The 21,449-nt window shown below is 43.3% G+C and overlaps 1 protein-coding gene across 7 annotated transcripts in view; it reads right to left on the reverse strand.

Annotated features, from left to right (window-relative positions):
- Positions 1 to 21,449, reverse strand: part of LOC144720951 (RNA-binding motif, single-stranded-interacting protein 1-like) — a 273,511-nt gene that overhangs the window by 12,318 nt on the left and 239,744 nt on the right. For all 7 annotated transcript variants that reach the window (XM_078598148.1, XM_078598146.1, XM_078598151.1 and 4 more), the window contains 4 exons: positions 19,107 to 19,198; positions 4,528 to 4,685; positions 3,491 to 3,570; positions 475 to 581 (listed from right to left, as the gene is read on the reverse strand). In XM_078598148.1, the coding sequence (XP_078454274.1) occupies positions 475 to 581; positions 3,491 to 3,570; positions 4,528 to 4,685; positions 19,107 to 19,198 (437 nt within the window). The remainder of the gene's footprint in view (positions 1 to 474; positions 582 to 3,490; positions 3,571 to 4,527; positions 4,686 to 19,106; positions 19,199 to 21,449) is intronic.

The raw sequence follows: 21,449 nt of genomic DNA on the forward strand, positions 1-21,449 counted from the left end.
CTCTAGAGTGCCCTCAAGTGAAAACCCTTCTGCCAGCGGTAGCATGAGCGAGCGCTTGTAGGGCTGCACCTTTACCGAACACATCATGTCGGGTCTCTTGGACTCAGGGCTGTATCCATCGAATTAAGAGATTCATTTCTGTTCGCCTTTCGGTGTCTCTGGTCAAACACCGGTGAGACAAGGCTATGAATAATGCTGTCTCTGCTGCCAGCCAATCCGTTTCAGGGACAATGCATATATTGTCAGAGCATCTTTGTTTTCATGTTTTGCCACTTGGTGCCGTACAAAAGGTATCTATTTGGTGTTTGAACATCTCAACACATGTTTTATTGCCAGAAAAGGGTAAAACCTATTCTTATTTTTCATCATTGACACTGGCAAATGGTCCCATGGATAGTTTCATGTCGTTTGGCTGATGATGCATACAGAAAAGGACATATGGCAGACACGGGGACACGGAGAGTGCACACTCACTTCCCCTTCCCTCGGCCAGGCCCGGCCGTTCTGCGTGTACTTGCTCTGACTCTGCCTCTTCTTTTGCCCACCATCGGCAAACTTGCACAGCAGGGGCTCAGACGGCGCTGGAGAATGAGCGGGGGGGGGGGGGGAGCAAACGGCAGTCAGCATTTTTATTCTTATTCAGTAAATTTGGCATAAATCTGTTCCAACATCAACAAAAGAGAAAGCCATCATTTTAGAGGGCAGCCCAAGCGTATCGTTAGAGGTCTGTGACAAAGCGTGAGCGCGTAACATACGCGGGCGCCAAGGGAGACGGAGCGCGATCACGTGCCCTAACGTGCTCCAACGTTAAAATAGCTAAACTTAGGTAGGAGGGGATGACGTTTTTAAGTCGTGTCGCAATGCTTTTTTTAAATATAGGCAACTTACTGCAAAGTATCTTCGTAAAAATGACTTAAAGCTTTCGTGACTGCAGGAATTCATATTCTTTGGCTCTTTCGGGAAAGTCACGTAGATAGGTTCAAAGAAAATAACAAAAAATAACAAAAAACGGAGGAGCCTCTTTTTTTCTTCCTGATGACGAACGCATGTGTTGTGATCGAAACGTCGTGGTTTTTTGTTATATTCTTTGAACCTATTTAGGAGTGAAGTTAAATTGGTTTTGAACGAACCGTAACATTTTCTCTGGGTCTCCAGGAAAAAAAGGTAATTGGGGTTTTGTAGCTTAACCTATTTCAGCTTTCCACTTCAATATCTGTTCCAGGATAATGTAAAGGCGAGGAGGAATTCAGCATAACTAAGGATTGCCAGTGCTGTGCATCTCATAAAAAAAAACTAGCTCTGTGTGCCACAGTTAATATCATTTGAAATATTTCTTGCGCAAACTGCTGATTCTGACATTACATGCACCGCAGCACACTCACGGTGTGAGTTTAGAAAATAAATAATAAAAAGCCCAAACATTTCTGGTCTCCGGTCTGCGTCAAGGTTACCAAGTGTGACTCGTGCCGTGGAATCCATTTCAGAAATCCCCTAGCAGACAGCAACACTAAATAAGTTTGTCTCAGTTAAAGTACAACACAAATTTAATAACTTTCTCTGCATACCATGTCCTCCCACCCACATTCAAAAATATTAGGGTAAAAAACAGAACTGGAAAAAAACAAATGTATCTGCATGCACAGAAATGTTTTTTTTTGCCTTTTATTATATTTTAAAATAAAAGTACAGTTTTAGTGGATTTCAAGAGTACATTGTCATTTGTTATGAAATAATATGCTATGTGCTGTTAAAATATGAAAAATGCACTTTACCTTCTGCAGTATATTACAGGCCATGCTCTCCATTTTGAAACTTAAATTAATCAAGCGTAGAGGGCCAATGAAGAGCACATTTCTCGAAAAAAAATTTAATTCCAATTTTATTATTACTTCATTCTTAACTGGCCCAGGGTTAATAAGAACCATACAATTCTCACACCATCCTGGTCCCTATGGTGAAACGATGCAGATTTTAAAAGCCAAGGGGGTGGTGTGGCCAATGAAGCCTCTAGCTTCTCCTCCCCAAGTCCCCCGCCCCCCCAGTGCAAAAGGAACGCACTCTGCTCGTAAAACACTCTGCTGGGAATGTGCTGAAAGAGCAGATCGGGCCACATGATTCCCCCCCCACTAAATCTGACTGCTTTTGTGATGTCAGCAGGGCCAGGTATAATCTGCGATGGCATCTCACATGCCACACAAGCTGAAAAGGGTCGTCGGGACATCTTGATATTAAATTGTTAACTTCTTTATTGAATTAAACCCAAACGTTGGTAACGGTTCCTCCTGTATTAATTTGTGTGTGATTTTATGCCGAGCAGTATGAAACAGAAATTTCATTCCTGGCGGGTACAGAGTCCTGGCTTGAGCTTGGTGGAATTCATTAATACAAAAGTGACTCTTGCATAATGCCAACATTGAATCACTGATAGGCAGGTTTAATTTATACCCTCCTGTGAATATGTTGACATCATTCTTTTTTCACCTTTTTACATTTAACTTAATATTAATAACTAATCGGATGTTAACATTTTTCAGCTTTTAAATTGAGAAAAAGAGAGGTGCCAAAAAAAGGCTGAAACTACCGTACTGTAATTAACTTTGTTTAAACATTTAGCTTCCCTTTGAGACCTGCACACACAGGAAATGACAATGTGTGCTCAATATGTGTTGTACCCTAAAAAGAGGGCCCTATTTTTTTTCTCAGCCCAAATATAGTTTGTATGAAGGTGGCCAAGACTCGATAATGTCAGTCTCTCTCTTTGTGTATGTGGACGTGTGTTTGTCTACACGTGTTGTTGGGGTAAATATACAATTTTAAGCAAATAAGTGGCATTCTCTTGGGACAAAAGACACTAGAAACAAGGCTCAAATTTAAATAATTGTAAGCCTGGCTTTGAACTTCTACACCAGATGACAAATTCAAAATATCCCAAGTAAAGTCTGCCTTGAGTGGTTGACTTCGTGAATTAGTGTGCAACATATGCACTACACTACATGAATACCATCTCACCCATAATCCAGATAATTAAATATAGAAAACAACGCTTTAAAATAATTGCATGTGCATTATGTGTGCATTATTCAATGCATGTTTTTTTCTCTCTTGCAAATTAATGAGTTACTTATTAATAGCTACAATTGCATCTGTTTCACCACATTAAATGCGCTGTTTGATAATTTTGCCTCAATAGTGCAGGGACCTTTAATATTTTATTATTATTATAAAATGCTATTTGTTGAAATAATTGTTCGTCAAATGCAGCTAGGTACTCATTGAAACATAAAAGGTTACGTTTAAATACCAAGTTCATAACAAAAATAATGACTTTCGAAAAAAAAAGCAATTGATTTTAATTCCACGCATCTGTTGCGAAAAGTATTACGTGAATATATAGTCGGTACCGTGCGAACGTATCGGTAATGCAATTGCAAAAACGCAACAAACAGTCTCCAAAGTGAGGGTTTTGCTGGTGAGATGCTGCGATTGTTACCTGGAACACCAGGTGGGATTTGGATGAACTTGCCATTAAAATGCTGTATCACTGCTTCACATTTCTCCGTGGACTCCATTCTGTTGTAGGGAGCAAACTGCGGTGAGCTCAGCGAGCCGCACTCGAGCGCACGGCAACATTAACGCAGCCGGACATTTCGTGGAGCTTTCAAACAAATGCCGCAGTTAACGAATAACAAAAACAGCCAGCTCACAAACACAACAAAATAAGGAAGAGTAATACGCAAGAGGCGATATCTTGCATGTCACATCACATCACCATAGTTAGTATATAATTCACAGAGTCTTGTAGGAAAGTATAATGCAATAAAAGAAGAGCATAACATTAATGACCATTGAGTAGCAATTGTTTAATGGACCATACCCATCTGGTAAGGCTCAACGAAGTTGAAACTGGTACCAGAATATACTTTGTTTGAGCAAATATGAGTGGAATATGCTGATCTGGATGTGCCATCAGTGAACAGGGTTAAGAGCCAGTTTCAAATCTAGATTAATTGAGGAAAACACATCGCTTTGGCGATTTCCCCCATTGTGTATAATGAAGACATCAGCACGACCACGTAGGATTTCAAGGTTGTCCTGTTTCGCTCTCCAATTTGTTTTCGGATTGTACTGCTTGTTTAGCTCAATGTCCAACGTTCCGTTTCACACGTCGGGAGCTTTTTATGTAAACCCAATTCAGTTCAGTTCACATCGGACAGCTACGGCATTGCCACAATTCGACATTTAAAGGGGCATTTGCCATCATAAGAACCTGCCCGAAGTGTTCCTTCCTATTCACCAAGAAACAACACCCATTTACCCGCCACGCCGTTCGTCTTTTAATTTCTCCGCCCATGGAAAACCGCTACGATGCCGTGGGTGGACGTGGGGGACACGCCTGTGGCCTCAACGCACCAGGGCGGCGGTTGTCGTCGCGGTCGTGTAAATTGCGACCTCGCGAAAAGATGGGGGGCAGCATCTGGCGGTCGGGCCTTGCTCGGCCCCCCCCACCCCGGGCCGAGCGTGACTTACCGCGCGAAGCCGACCCCGCGGCTCGTGCCGTTGGCATCGCGGAGGATGCGCGTAGAAATGACCTGGCCGAACGGCTTGAGCATGCCCTCCAGCTCCTGCTCGTCCATGGACAGCGGCAGATTGGAGATGTACAAGTTCGTCGGGTCCTGCTCCTGTTGCTGAAACCGAAAAACAAAAAACTAATGTTAGTTGAAAATATAATTAACGGCGGTGCCACCGTGTAGGTTTTTAACTGTTGCGCTGTGCAGCATGACCCTCCGATGCGTTTTCAGTCACGTGTTGTTCGGTGCGATATCTGGCGTTACGCTTCACGTGCTGGGAACTTTCTCAAGAACTTAACGGTTGCTGAAGAAGTTGCCAGCACATGGAGTGAAAATTCGGGCATCATGCCAAACAACATGTGGTACAGCCAGACAACACGTTGGAGAGCTATACGGTACATAAGTGTCTCTACATTCACACAAGAGTTGGGCAGTCCTCATATCTACTGGTGCAAATTCCCCATTTTTATGACAGTGGCCAAGCTCTCTCTCTATATAAGATAACCGCTGCTGACATGCTACAAATTTGAGCTAATTCAATTTATCCCAGAGGGCGTAGCTTTGCGTGGTTTCAATGAGCCACTCTGATGCAAGGAATGAAATGGGGGCCCCCTGTACAATTTCCCTCCTCTTCGTAGCCCGGCGCCAGGACCCCTCTGGGGCTGTGGGCGTCAATGCAGTTGCACCGCCTGCACACTCGATTGCTTCACCATCTCCCCGGAGGGTAAGATGGACACAATCTGACCAAAACTGACAGAATGGAACCCCAACTGGGATTTGAAGTATTCAATAGTGGTCCATCCCCTGTGCTTCAAACTGCAGTGCCACCCAGCCAAATAAATTCAGCTTTGGATCACTTGGAGAGTAATGTATAAAAATGCGTGTAGTAATGTGAGTGTGCAAATTGTATTCTGCGAACAGAAGGCATATGCTTGTACATCATGCATCTATAAAGGGTGTTCATTAAGGTATCATCCATTATTATCGAATTATATTTAGACAGCAAGTTTGCGCAAGGTCGATAAAACGACACACACGTGCGCGCGCGCACGCACGCGGCATTATGAAGATTTTAGCGAATGAGTCTCGTGCCTCTAAATGCCCATATATTAGCTAAGGCATTGGTGATAGATGTCGTATTGAGGCCTTGGCGAGGGCAGGTGCCTGCCAACATTGCAGTTCTGATTGTTAAATATATTTAGGTTATACGTGCTGTTGAATATCACTGTAAGGTTTTCATATTTCGACACAGGCTTTGCCTTTCGCATTTTCTATTTCATTTACCAGGCAACTTCTACCAAGGTATCAGCTCTTTTTCAGAGGCGATCTGGCCACACACGGTATCTCAATGAAGTGGTTGCTATCATACGTGGGAATGTATAGCAGCAGCCTGATTATAATCTAAATGCATGATTCTAAATGTGGAGTGCAAAACCCGAAGGATGTAGAGACAAATCCACGAGACCAACATGCGGTGAGAGAACGCGCAAACTCCAAATATACAACAAGCATCGTGTAAGGGTCCGGGATCGAAACCACGACCTGCGTACTAGGCGAGGGAGATAACATTCAGCTATGCCACATAACCACAACATTCAACCAATCAGTTCACACGGCTAATTCTTTAAGAATGGATGATACCTTTATTTACACCAACGTATTGTATTGCATTACTGGTCATTAATAAAAAAAATCAAGTTCTGCTTTAAATACTGCATTTGATTTGCCTGAATAACCAAACAGAAACATATAAACAACCATATGGCTTTGCTGCTATGCATATTAAATATGAATGAATGTTTTTAATCAGTCGATAGACCACAGCGAAATGTTTAAAAACTGAGGCTGTTATAATCACTATTGAATTGCAATTACAAGTAGGAGGCAGGCATATGTATACGCAATATGCACATGCACGCATACATTTTTGCATTTATGGGTGCAGTTTATTTACAGCCATCTGGTGCAAACATAATCTTAAGAATAATTTCAGCGGCATTGTATATGCAGGTGGAATGCAGGATCATCTGAGAGATTGTATATCAAAAGACTGCTGATATGTGCTGTATTTCTACAGGAAACAAAGGTTGATGGCTGGTATAAATCACTTAAAAAACATCTGAAAGCATCCCAGTCAAATCAGACATGAAAGTGTGTCTTCTTTTGCTATGTCTGTTCTCTTTTGTGCATCAACCAACACCTTGGCCAAACCCGGTGCTCTGATTTACATGTCTGTGGAGGGAGACATAGCAGAGTATTTGTTGAGAATCGTTTCACGAACACAATGAAAGATATTTGTTGCAAGGACACAACTGTTAAACGTGGCAGATTATTGATGCATAGGGCAGTTATTGAAAGCAGACTGGGATCTAAATAACGAAATATAGATGCAGATGACAGCAGGCTTAAGTGGTTTTTGGAAAATTGAACTTCATAACGAAAATGCACACACCAACGTGCCTCAAGATGGATGTTTTAAATCAGTGTAGTATATTACCCACTACGGCATTTGGATTAGAAATATGGATATTGGCAAATAAAGTGGAACAAAGGATAAAACGTGAACAAAGAAGCATGGAGCAGTGCAAGCTTGCAATGACGTTGAAAGAGAGAAAGAGGAACCCATGGATCGGAGACAATGTTTGCTAATTAGAGACTTCATACTGATTACTGATTGTTAAGTGGGCTTAGGCTGGACAGGTCGCTAGGAGAGTTGATGGCCAGTGGTTGAGACTAATGACTGAGTGGCAACCAAAGAAGTGAACATGCCTGAGAGAATGGCCACTGCAGTTTTCGTGTGCAATTGCTAAATGGATTGTTCCATCCAATGGGAGCCGGTGAGCAGTGGTGACTGATTGGGGAAGCTTCCATCTAGCAGTAGATAGCTCATTGCTCTTGATAATGATGATTAATAGTACGGATTTATGTCAAAAATATCAAGCAAGCCAACGTACAACTTCATACCGAGTTGATTGTAATATAGCACATGCAGACATGGCCATGGAGACCGGGCTTGGATGAAGTAAAACAAAAAAGTGCTTCCATTTTATTCATCACTTATCGGAGAGTTTTACGGCCCTGATATTCACCACAAATCAAGACATGGAGACGCCAGTGGAAAAATAAAATCTGCTTCGAGGGCTGATGCAAACGATATGGCAAACCCGAGATGCCTCGCGTCTGCATCTGCCCACCTGCTGATGACCGTCTATGGGCATATGTTTCACTTGACATTGCACAGTCAGGCAGGCTGCCACAGAGCCGAGAAATACAATTTCCAAGCGGCGGCGCAGCACGAACGTTCTGCGTTGGTGCACGCTTCGACAGGACGCAGCTCCGGCAAAAGCCCCTCCGTCTCCCTACGTGATGCCACGCGCACGTGGCAGCCATCCAAGCACCTGCTCAAGATCAGCGCGGGATCGCAAGGAGCACTCGTGCCAGCTGGAGAGCTTGGGTTTATTTGTTCGTATTTAAATCGATGGATTATTCCGCAACGAGGAGAGGCCGGCACTTGAAATGTTTATATTGTTGAGGTTATAAGTGTCCACACAGTCACGGTGATTGCTGTGCTGTACTCAAGTGCACTTGTGGACACGCGAGAAGAGGCTTTTGTGATCTCTAGTGAGGCTGTCAAGTGAAGAATTTCCAGCAGTACGAGCTTATGGGGATTTCTTATAATTAAACACACGCACAATATGGATCAGCTCCAATCTTCCGCCTGACAGTTCTGCACGAGTTCACTTTTAGAGGGGGCGGGGGGGGACATGCAAAAGTTCCCGAATGCAAACTATGCACATCTGAAATGAGTGCGATCTTCTATTCAGCCATGTGTTTGATATTGTTGCAAGAAACCCCTCTCAATTTAAAGCGACTGTTTACCAATTGTGGGGCGATGTGTTGATTGGAATAGGATAAGTTAGACACTGAAAAAAACTCATAATCAACGTTTTTGGGTTTAGATCGCGTTATTTATAAATGTGTCGTAACCCTCCACCACCTGACACGGCCAATCAGTAAAAAAGTGTCACGTTGACAAAAGACAAATAGTTCACTGCTTTAGCCCACCGGTTGTGTTGAAGCGTGGAACCACAACATTTACAATTTGAGTACGACGTTTCGCTGGTAATTGCCATTCTGGCGAATTGCCCGATGATGCTGGATGCAATTACCAGCGAAACGTCGTACACAAATTGTAAATGTTTTGGTTCCACGCTTAAACACCGCGGTGAGCTAAAGCAGTGAACTATTTGTCTTTTGTTCATAATCAACGATTTTTGGGTTTAGATCGCGTTATTTATAAATGTGTCGTAACCCTCCACCACCCGACACGGCCAATCAGTAAAAAAGTGTCACGTTGACAAAAGACAAATAGTTCACTGCTTTAGCCCACCGGTGTGTTGAAGCGTGAAACCACAACATTTACAATTTGAGTACGACGTTTCGCTGGTAATTGCATCCAGCATCATCGGGCAATTCGCCAGAATGGTGAGGCTCTGCTGTGTCTCCCGTTCTTATATAGAGCAGCAGCAGGGTGACGTCATCATTAACTCATTAACTCATCAGGTGCAAAGATTTGAGGGGGGGGGTTATTGTAATTATGTACTTGATTAGTAATAAGGCTATTGTTACGATGCGAGTTGTAGATTAGTAATCATTTGGAATGTGTTCTATTGTGATTATGCTACATTAATAATCAGCATAATCACAATAGAACACATTCCAAATGATTACTAATCTACAACTCGCATCGTAACAATAGCCTTATTACTAATCAAGTACATAATTACAATAACCCCCCCCCTCAAATCTTTGCACCTGATGAGTTAATGAGTTAATGATGACGTCACCCTGCTGCTGCTCTATATAAGAACGGGAGACACAGCAGAGCCTCACCATTCTGGCGAATTGCCCGATGATGCTGGATGCAATTACCAGCGAAACGTCGTACTCAAATTGTAAATGTTGTGGTTTCACGCTTCAACACACCGGTGGGCTAAAGCAGTGAACTATTTGTCTTTTGTCAACGTGACACTTTTTTACTGATTGGCCGTGTCGGGTGGTGGAGGGTTACGACACATTTATAAATAACGCGATCTAAACCCAAAAATCGTTGATTATGAACAATATTGGTCGCGAAAGCCTACGTGTTAAACTATTTGTCTTTTGTCAACGTGACACTTTTTTACTGATTGGCCGTGTCGGGTGGTGGAGGGTTACGCCACATTTATAAATAACGTGATCTAAACCCAAAAACGTTGATTATGAATAATATTGGTCGCGAAATCTAGCCGCGTGTTAAACTGAAAAAAACCTAAGAGCCTTTTGGGAGAAGCTTCTTAAAGCAACGATGAGCGGTGAGGCTTAGGTAGCCGGTGACCAAGCCCAGAGAGCAAACGCAGTCACGTGCCGTGCTTGGGGCACATCAGGTGAAGAAGAATATCTCACAAGCGCGAAATTGAGGAGGACTGCATGTAAATGCATTCTCTGGGGTGGTGTATTATCATGCAACTAACAAAACCGGAACTTTAAATGATCCAGGGAAGACTTACATTCACTCTTTTTTACGTGCAATTTTCTTGAGGAACTTTGTGTTTTCTTGGTGTGGTTTGGGACTGTTCTTTCTGCTATTTTGCTGCCTTGCTCAAGCTTGGGAATTAGTATACTTATGCAATTTGAACACACTATTTTACATATTTATTGTGGATGATTTCCTTTCCTTTCCTACACTTTGCAGTATAGCCGTTTTTTTGTATTGTCTGTTGTTTTAACTTTCTGACCTGCCCCTGCTGGACATATGTGAAAACAGATTTATGGCTCATCGGATCTCTCCAGGATACATAACGATTCCGATTTTCCAGGACAACTACTTCAAAAAAAGAGTATGAATTTGGGAAAATTGAATGGGTGGCAACCCGAGCCATGGCGTTTACCTGGCTGGGCAAGCTTCATCATCCTGCAGATTGGTTATTGCGTTGCAGCAGGAAAGCACGGCCAGATACAACCGCACGCGATATTTCCATGCGGATGCAATTAACAGCTGGAATGGGCCTCTTGCAGGCTTTCCTGTGACCTTCAAAGTGGCGCCAACATTGCACTAATGCCACAGCCAAACAAAGTCTGTCGTTGCTGTAAAATTGATTAACTTTTTTTTTTGAGGGGGGGGGGGGGGGAAGCCAGGCATAAATCAAGAAAATGAAGAGGAATGGGTGGAAACCGTGCCGTCAAAGTTCATTATTTATTTTTAATTCATTTAATTCCGTGCAGGCATTAAAGCGTATGATCTTAATGCGGCCGCCTAACACTTCTCGCAGCTGGTAATGCGCTTTTGCTTTCATGGACAATTTGCGCTGCCAAACAGCATCAGCTTTACCGTTTGACTCTGGCTTTGCCGAGCACCGTGCATGTCACCGTCCTAGATTAACCATCAAAACATCATTCAAAGGCAAATGGAAAAACCGAATGCCTTTTTAAAACACTCCAGGCACAGCGGATGTTGAATCAGGCTTGTTTTTATAGCGCAAGCGTAGGGAGATTGCTTCCTCGTCACACGTCACTCAACTCAAAGGTCACCGCAAAACAACAAAATTATTATTATTATTATTCCCTCTAAATGCAACTGGAAAGGCACACTCAATGAGAAGAGTCGGTGATATTTAAAATGTGCTGGCATTTAAAAACATGCGTTCCAAGTTATGTGTGTGTGTGGGCACGTATAAATATATATGTACACAAATATCGAGATTCAATTCCAAAAAAGTTGTTCATTTTGAGTCTGTTTCATATTTTCAACACCTCACAATCCTCTGGATCTCATCATTGTTTGGACATGCAAGCTACACATTGTAATGTATACCATTGCACAATGCTGCACATAAAAGCATAAGAATCATGCAAATTATTATTTACAGATATCTGTCAATAAATTGCTGGACGAATACCTCCTAAACCCTGTCAGTGATGGAAGTTGACCATACCTCCCCACGCTTGTGAGTGTGGACTGAACTGTGCATATATGCAGAGTACACAGATGGAGAGCCGTTGTATTTGGCCACGCTTTGTATACAAGACCTTGTTAAATGAGATAAATTAAGTCCCATGTTATCATAAACTGCAGTCTGTTGAACACAATAACTGAAAGATACGTGCAGAATTGCAAAGATTCTACGTTCTACATAAATAATCTGTGACCCCAAGGATTAGGTAAAACAAACTTTGAGCTGTATCGAATTAATTTATCCTGAAATAGAATGTCCTCCCTTGTGCCTACACTGGTATGAATTTTCAGTTTTTTTTCTCATCGGTAGACAGCCAACCCACACGTCACTGCACTGGCGCACAACTATCGGGGCTGAGCGCGGGGGAAGGTCATTTTAAGTTAGGCTGATAGTGGTGGGCTTAGAAGAAGATTGTGCCCTTTTCTAAAGATGGCAGAAGAGAGTTGAGCTGCAAATCACTTCTGATAGTTACTGTGTTCTGGGAAGTAAGAAAGCTATTTCTGTCACCTAAGATTTAGCTGGGAAGAAAGTGTACATCAGAAATAAATTGGAACAGTTTTCATGTTTTCAAAGAACACCCGAGATTGCGAACATAAAAAACCCGAGTCAACACCAAATGTACACGGGTTTTGATTTTTTTTTTAAAGGAGGTTTGTTGCTTGTTTATAAAAAAAAACGAAGACCTATTCATGACCCTCGGAGTATGTGGCTCATTTCTGTAACAGAACACAACCCAATGGCACATTTCATCTGTTGTTTATCTGCCCACCATTGCATCTCACTGTGCTAGTGCTGCTTTCCTTTCTGGCTCCGCGGACTGTCTGGGAGCTGTAAAAAGTCTCACCAATGTACACCACCGTGCTAATAGACTTCCTTTGTTTGAAATTGGGAAGCACCCAAGAAATCACTCGTTTAACATTGCTTTTCCTCTAATTATTAACGTACGTGCGGAAGTGGGTAGTGCTGGCCACCCACCCCCTCGTGTGCAGTTCCAGCCTTCATAGGTGCTCGCTAACAACACGTTCCCCAACACTCTGTTCAATCTATACGGGGGATCTTTGTCTTTGTGTGCACCTACGGAGGGCGGTCCACCTGAACGTCATTTTGTTTCAAACCCCAAAAATGTTGCAGAGTGTATTGTTTAATGATTTATGAAAAGTAACCATGTAACTGAGTTATATGAATTGCTGCACATATCAATCATTATGTGCCATTGTGGAGAGTCTGCATACTAAAACCAGAATGACTCATGGTGGTGATGTGAATCAGTGCTTTGTTTAATTCAATTCCATTTTTACCCAGCAAAGCCTCACTCATTCTCAAAACTCTTTCTTGCAGGATGATTCTATTAAGGAAATGTGGCTGATTCCTTTGAAACATTTATTTGTGCCTGGGTAAAAAAAAAACATGAACTTAATCAACGGGTTTACATCCTACTTGCTATTCTGCCTTCTAGAGTTATCTCACTGTCCCTGCAGATGGGTGAGGCGTGCAGATGTCAGCGATGTTTACCAGCCCCTTGCTTTGCAAGTCACTGGGCTAGAGATGCCATGCAATTATTTTACATTTTTCTTTGATCTACACGAATAGGGTCCTGCATTAAAAAAGACTGATCCTAACTTGCACATCTCGACGCAGAGAAAATGTGAGCAGAGCGTTGTATCGTATGGCTCGTGCAGATGCCCCATACGGCGCTAACGCTTGCACACTTTCCAGGGAGATGGCCTGTCGAAGGGAATTTCAGTTTCCACCTTTCTCTGCCAAACGCTCTGGCAACAGCCATGCTTTCCTGTCAGAACTTTACCCCCTTTTCACGGGGTTTTGTGTTTTTTTAAGTGCCATTTCCGTGCCTTTAATCAAGGCCCTGTTTGGGACTCACTGCCTGAGTGAGTGCCTCTGGGTTCCTAGCAATTCACCAGATTAATGCAGGGGGTCCCGCTCATCGATGTGAATGTAACTGCTGCACAAAAGAACATGCTGGAAAATAATAGCTTTGTTTTAATGCAAATCCGTGCCTTTTCCCCGATCACTCAATGAAGCTACTTCCTTCCATTTTAATGCCATTCACTAAGCTAGAATCAACCGTTTCATTTTCTAAAGACGTTTCTACATCAATAACAGAGCTTAGCTCTCTTTCTCTCTGATCCCTAGCTAATAAAGAGCTCGGTGTAGCTGTTTGGAAGGAAACGTATGTGGGTAGCCAGGAAGCTTCATGGCCATTTACAAGCACTGGGCTGAAACCTCTGCCATGATTATTTTGGCATAAAGGCTGCGGAGAAGTCAAACGCGATATTATGCACCGTTTCCGAATTAGCACGCTTCAAACTGCAATTTCGTCTGCTAAACTTTCAACGGCCCATTTTTCAACAGCCAATTTTAGAGACTTGCTCTAACCAACCAACACTAATGAATTCCTTCAGCAGGAAATATTACATTTAATGTAAAAAAAAACTTTATATATATATGAAAAAATGAATGAACGAAAGTTTATGAGTGGCCATGTGCCGGCGCGATTTCCATGTGAATAATATTCTAGGTGTGAGAGTAAAGTATACTGTAACGCCTTTTGTGTCAGTGTGAACACTTTTTTAATGAATAACCTGGGCGAGCAATAACGCAGGCCCTGGCTAAATGACTTGTCAAGCTCGTGTTAATGGGTCCTCGATGCTGGAGTGGCTTTTGGACGAAAAGTATTTGGAGTGCCCCGCAAAGATCCATCTTTCCCAAATGCCACCCCCCACCCCACCCACCAGCTTGTTCCGGGCTGCATACACTGCCATTGAATGCTACTACAAAGCCTGCGTTTGAACCAGCCGCTGATCACTTGACATTTTCCCCTAACTGCGCCCATTGTCCTGCCAAGGAGCGCGAATGAAAAGCGCGCATTGTTGGTGGCGCTTGTGGGATAAAGGGGGGCGGAAATTTGTGTTTAGCTCTGCCAGCCCTTCCCGTTTTACTCCCTCCAGCTTTAGCCTGAGAATCCCGGTGGCTAAATCGCTCCTAGCCGATGCTGCGCAGGCATGGAGCGTCGCTTGAACCGCACCACTGTAATCCACCTCCACGACGCACGACAGCCCTAATGGACCACTTTGCAGGTGCTGTGAGGGCGCTAATCTGCAGGTGCCCGGGGAGCACCTCTGTGGGTGGCGTCACTCCGAGGACCTCGCGTGTAATAATATTCGCGAGGCGAAAAAAACGCCGCGCAAAAGCGCGCGTTGTGCGCGCACGGTTCGCGCCGCAGCGCCGCACATTGTGTCCCCGAGACCTTTGGCTTCACTTAATTTTTATTCGCACGCCGCTACGGTTTCGCCCTCTCGCGCGCCGCCGTGCACAATGAGCAGCCTTATGAGAAGTTTTCGCGCGCGGGCGGGGGGATGCATGAATGGACGGGCTCATTTTGAAATATCTTAACTGACGTCACCGTCCGTAATCCCCCACGAACGGGCTGTACAGTGCAATTTGTGTCATTTTATTTAAACGGAAATGACTCGAAGCCCGCAGCGCTTCTTGTAGGTTGCGACGTCCAGGAAGACAACGCTGTAGCCAAAAAAAGCAGATGCGGTGTCTTGTTTCTTTCAACTGATCAGCATTTGTTATCAGCTTCGGCGTGTAAAAATTGTCGGGAGGAATTTTGCCTGAGGAACGTGGGGGATGCTGGCGCCCAGCGAATAACTGGTCTCAATTTTATCACAGTCTGTTATTAAAGCTGCCAATTCACATTTGAAAACCAAGCCAAATTCCAACAATTTATAGCCCACCTCTAGCATAAACCAGAATAATAAACCTCTGCAGCAGCTAACCATATTGAAAATGCGAAAATATATAAATTTTAAAACTCCCATAAGACTATTTACACCTCCAGGGCTGTTGTAAGTGCTTTAACAGCTGTGGAGAAAAAAAGTGTAACAGGCAACATTCATTGTCCTTGACAACTAAGATATTCCATATTCGTCGTCATCATGTCATGCATGACACCAGCATGGTTTGCCATTGGTTTGTTATTTCCTAATCCAACTCATGGGCAAGGATGGGTGACCCACTGGTACCCTCTTTCCACTTTTTAAACGGACTCTTGAGATCCTGCACAACGTAATGCCAGGTACTCGTTCCAGGTCAAAATAACCGTTGTGGTTGAGCAGACGTCGCAAGAGAGGAACACGAACTGACGCCTTCATGCAATCTGGATGTGTGATGCAACATTGCACCATGGGCAGAGATTAATATGATACAACTGTTACGTCTTATTTCTAATTGAACAAACCGGCACAATGAAATGAATCGCACGCAAATTACAGTTCAGAATATGGCGACTTAATGCGATCCAGCCAATGACAGAATCAGCCAGAATGTGTCCAATCCCATCAGATCTCAGAAGCTAATCGTTTTTGAGTCTGGATAGTGCTTGGATGGTCAGCGACTTTAAAATTATGGGCTTAAACTAATTTAATTTGACCAGTTAAGGCTCACATTGAGCTATGTAGCTTTTTATCAGAAGAAACCTGGCCACAAATGATAGCTCATCGAAGTGGCTTATCATGTGGAAATTGAAAGCAGCCAACTACTTTAAAAGCATGTTTTTAAATGTGGAGGGGAAGACCCAGAGAACACAGAATAATATCCACGCGACCACCGGGAGAAAACTAAGATTCCAAATATACAGGCGCCATGGCTGGGGACGAACCCACGACCTCCTGCATACCAGGCGAGGTAGTTAACATCTTGAACAGAAGGTTGTAACAGGCTGCGGAGCTACACTGTGCACGGTAGAGGGAGGTACAGTAAATTTGTCATAACGCTTTTACTTCCATGCTTCCACATCTATGCTCCCCATCTTCACCAACCCGCATTGATCGGCGTGGTGAAGTTTGGTGAAGTAACCCCCCATAAACTACAATGGCGTAGGGAAAGCCCTCCTCCAGCACTGGATTGATAATGAGGCTGTCATGTACAATGAGGTCCAATATGAAGCGTTCTTTAGACAGAAGACCACACATTTTTAAGTTTACCAGCTTAGCGAAACAAAAGCATTTTAATATATCGGCATCATAACAACCAACATATTAGTATAGAATTAAACGAGCACGGATAGTTTCTGGCTGTGACGGCACACAGGGACAATTGTGAAAGTGTGAGCTGTAGCTCAAGCAACCGGAGAATAATTTGATTAATCAAACAAAACTTATAATCGATTACTTTCGCTGGTCAATTACTCAAGCCCCTTAAAAAATTATGGTCACCCCTATGCGCCAGGCCTAGTGTAACGTGGTGGATATGATGCCAATGACACGTTTAAGGCCTGCCCATCATCTCCAGTCCAGCATCACGTATGGCAACAGAGGTGAGACTTTTGTTTCCCCCAACAATTTTCATCTTATCCGATTAGTCGAGTAATCAAATTGATAATCAGTAAGAGTATTCGATTTAATTTCGATTTAAAGCTTTCGTGACTGCAGGGATTCATCTTCTTGGTTCTTTCGGTAAAGTCACGTAGAATGGAAATAATAAAATAATAAAAATAAAACAGAATTAAATAATTCTCACGACTCTGTCTTCTCGACAGACCTGCTATCCACCTGAGGACGGCTGCTTGCATTGTGGCCGAAACGTCGTGAAAATTATTTTATTATGTTTTATTTTTATTATTTTATTATTTCCATTCTACGTGACTTTACCGAAAGAACCAAGAAGAGTATTCGATTACTTAAACAGCTCGGTTATAACTGGGTGGGAACACAATGATTTAAATGACCACTTTTCTAGGCACAAAAAATAAACCTAAACGAAAATGAAAGAGTTATCATCATCAGTTTGTTTAACAAATTAAGTTTCAGGACATTTTCTAACTTTGGATTTGGCCCATCGCAATAATGTACCTTGCCCTTTACTGGAAGTGCACTCAGGAAGGGGAAATTGATGATGAGGGAGGCCACGAAACACATGCGGCACCAAGCGACCGATCACTCTGCCGCTGCCTCACGGCCTAAAATGACACAATCTGTGTTGAAGCTATCAATATGTCCCAATAGCAGAGCATCAATATGACATGGCAATGTCTTCGTGTCTCACTTTGCGGTGACCTACGTAACGCGTTATGCGACACACACGCACGCACATGCAGGTGTCAGACTCATTTTCCTTGTTAGACCAATTTTTACTCTCGTAAAATCAATTTGAGGAAGTCTCTTTGCTGACAGCTCCGTGGTTACAAATCTGAGAATTGCAATCAATCAATCGGATGGGATTTTCAGTTTCATTAATAGCGCTAAATACATTGCACACTCACAAAACCAGTGCAGACCTGCAATTATAAGCCACTGCTGGTGGAACGGCCTCCATGAGAGAGAGCTCCAGAGAACCCCTCCAGACGGTATTTGGCCTGCTCTTCCATGATGGAATAAGTGGCAATCCCCACACTTCACCCCACCACACGTGGCTTGCTGATGGACTAACTGTGGCTGTGGTGTACCATTTATAACTGCTGGGTAGACAGAGGTAGGGGGCGGGGGGGGCACATTTAAGAGACATGGCCATTGGTTCAACTGCCTCGCCGGGAGATCGAATCGAACTGGGGACCTGTGGCTTGCAAGTGCAGTGCGCTACCCATTCGATCACGGCACCATCCCCAGGACTCAATATTGTACTCAGGAGAACTGGTGCCCGTTGAAAAGGAAGAGGGTGCATGAGGTGCATAGGTTTTTACTAAAAGTGGACATGCTGCTGAGATGTGGTGATTTATAAGTGAAATAAATCTTCCATTTCAAATAAAATGACCGATGCAGACTGAGATGGCCAGCGATAGTCTACAGGCGATGCGATGGGCGATGCGATGGACAATGCTCCAGACAACGAACACAAGAAATAGACCCGCACCTCCGATTAGCACGGTTTGCTACGTACGGTGAAAAATAAGTTCAACATATATACAGAACGTGTCCATGCGGTAGGGTTTAATGAAGCCAAGCGTTGGACACTGGTTACTCTAGAAATTAACATTTATGATTATAATTTTCAGCTACAGTATTTGTAAATCCACTGCTGCATGGAGGCCTTATACCACAGCGTGACAGTGCCGGGGGCTGTTTGACCATACAATGGTCACCACGGGATCGTGTATAGGGTCAAAGGGGAGAAGCCCATGACTGGCTCAAACATGACTCGCCAAAGAAGTTAGCCATGACCAGGACTTGAACTCAGGTAAATGGATTCATAGCTCGTATGTTAACCACTAACCCACACGTGCCCATCCCCACCATGTAATGAAATTGAAGGAACAGTTGACTTTTACTATTTTATAGCTAGATTGCTAAATTATTTTCGGCCACAAAGTCTTACGGGATATGAAACAGTGGATACCAGTTAAGGCATAAAAACAAAATAGAGATTAAAAAACTTGCTTTTGAAGTTTTGAAGTCTGCTTTATTAAGTCCATGATAGAGTTTTTGAACTTCAAAATGTTGGCCTGATGTCTACCAACCCCCATCTGTTCCCCATATTGAGGATCCTGCAACAGCAGTGCTGATGGGCAGCTTTTAAGGGGACTTACCTTTGCCATCTGTGCCTGCACGCCATTTGCCTTGAGAGCCGTCACTGCCTTCTGGGCGGCTGCAGGGCTATCAAAATCCACGAAGCCATAGCCTGGGAAAGAAAGACACACACAGAGACCGCCACAATCACCACCACCACCAAATATCACACCACCATCATCACACCATCAAAATACCACCATTGCCACCACCATCGCCACTCGACGAAACTACCATCACCATACAAAACATAGTATTACCCACTTCACCAACGCAGCGGTATCATCACCACCTGCAGCAGCAATATCATCACGAGTACAATCATCATCAACAGTAATAGTATCAGCAATCAGCATGAGGTGCAAAAGCATTACGATCAGAAAGTACACTAAACTATTTTTTTTTTACCAGGTAAGGCCCACTCAGCTAAATAGCTCTTTTTCAGAAGCAATCCAGCCTCAACAAAATGGTTTATTGTGTGGAAATGTATGGCAGCCGAATATTCTAAACGCACATTTCTAAACGAGGAGGGAAAAACCGGAGGACCCGAAGAAAAATCCATGTGACCACAGGGAGAATATGCAAACTCCAAATATACAAATGTCAGGGTCGGGATCGAACCCAAGACCTCCTTTATACCATGGGAAGTACTTAACATCTCACCATAGTGGTGCCCCTAAGTATAATCAATAGCAGCAGCAGGACCATTATCAGCAACAGTGTCATCATCAGCAACAGCAGAAGTAGCAATATCACCTCTATCACTATCATGACATAAAGGTGTGACTCATTTGCCAGGTATTTTTTTCCCAGAGTGATTATTATAAGTAAATAGTATATGCAGTACAGTATATATTATCAATAACCATAGCAATCTTAAGCACAGCATGTATGCTGCCTAGAGCTAATATTGAGTCCAATTAATTGCCACTCGGATTTTGATAGATTTTCTAGCCAAAGAGTCTCTCAAGGTCACATCAATAACCAACTCATTTTTCTCAAATTTATCCGAACAATATATTCCCATTTATACTCCCAGTTGCTCTGACTGATGTGACCTTAGGCATACCATCCTTTCACCCGCAAATCTGACAATACGGCCAATCCAACAGAATACAGACTAGTCTTCTCCTGAAATTTCACAGGCGAACACGTGCACCTTGATCTGCAATCCGCCGCATAGTTTGACGAGACACTGCCATTTCACGTGAAAGCATTTTACAAATAGAACACCTGAATAAAATATATTTCAAAATTAATTTACAGCACTTGTCGATCCACTGCTAGATGTAGGCCTTCCTCACACCGTGTTGGTCTTGGGGATTGTTTCACCACCCTGGTCAACGTGAATTGGTGGGAGCTCAGGACCGTTTCAGATGTAGCTCACCATTTAACCGAGTTAGCCATTGTTGGGAATGGAGCTCGACCACCGGGTTTGCTAACAGCACAGTATGCCTAACCACCGCGCCGCCACCGTCCATGTTGCCACAATGCATTACCACAAACATTCAGTGTTTAAGCCTTTTAATCGCATGGTTCGTATGATTTATGTCCGAGTCCCATTGGTCTTATCAATAAAAGAGCAATGGACTGCAGTCAACATAATGAAACTCCACTTTTTGTATTTTATATGACTATTATTGATTGATAGGCATTCTATCAATAAAAACTTTTCAAATCACCGCATCACGATTTGCATTTACCCTTGCAATTTCCCAAAGATATTTCACAAGGGCAGGCAAGACATGCCCTTACTTTCGTAATTATTGTGGGGCGGGGCGTAGGAATTCACAGCTTGGGCGACTACATTTTAACTAAGGCTAACTGCACGTGAGTTGTTATCGTTCATCACTTGCATAAGAAATATATGAGAATGCAATTTTTTTGTTCAAACGTAATTTTGTTTCCCCTAGGAATTAACGCGGCATTGAAGCCGCGCCTCGTCACATGCCCACGCAACACGACGAGTGGACAAACGGGGCTGTTAAAATGCATGCACGGACATCCTCATTAATATGCGCGGCTGCAATGTGGCGCAGGAGATACAGCAAGATCAACCCTCATCAATTACTGCGCTTAGTTGCCCCCTGGGACCCGCTGTGTCCCGTACACAAGCAGTATTTCTGCCTTGCCTGCTCCAGAGAACATTTGATGCAACAGCAAATTATGCCCCACCCACTCCCCCTAATTACATTCGCAGCACAGGGGAACTGTAGGTATAATTAGAAACCACATTAGACAGTACGAGATAAGAGGCGGCACTCCAAGCCTCTTGGGTTGCCGTTTTCTACAAAGGTTTGCATCCCATTTTCTGAGGAATCAATAGCGGCTCTAGAAGGTAAATATGTATAATTGCTTGTCAA

Source organism: Lampetra planeri, chromosome 10, assembly GCF_965212315.1.
Source record: "Lampetra planeri chromosome 10, kcLamPlan1.2.h2, whole genome shotgun sequence".
NCBI classification, from domain to species: domain Eukaryota; kingdom Metazoa; phylum Chordata; class Hyperoartia; order Petromyzontiformes; family Petromyzontidae; genus Lampetra; species Lampetra planeri.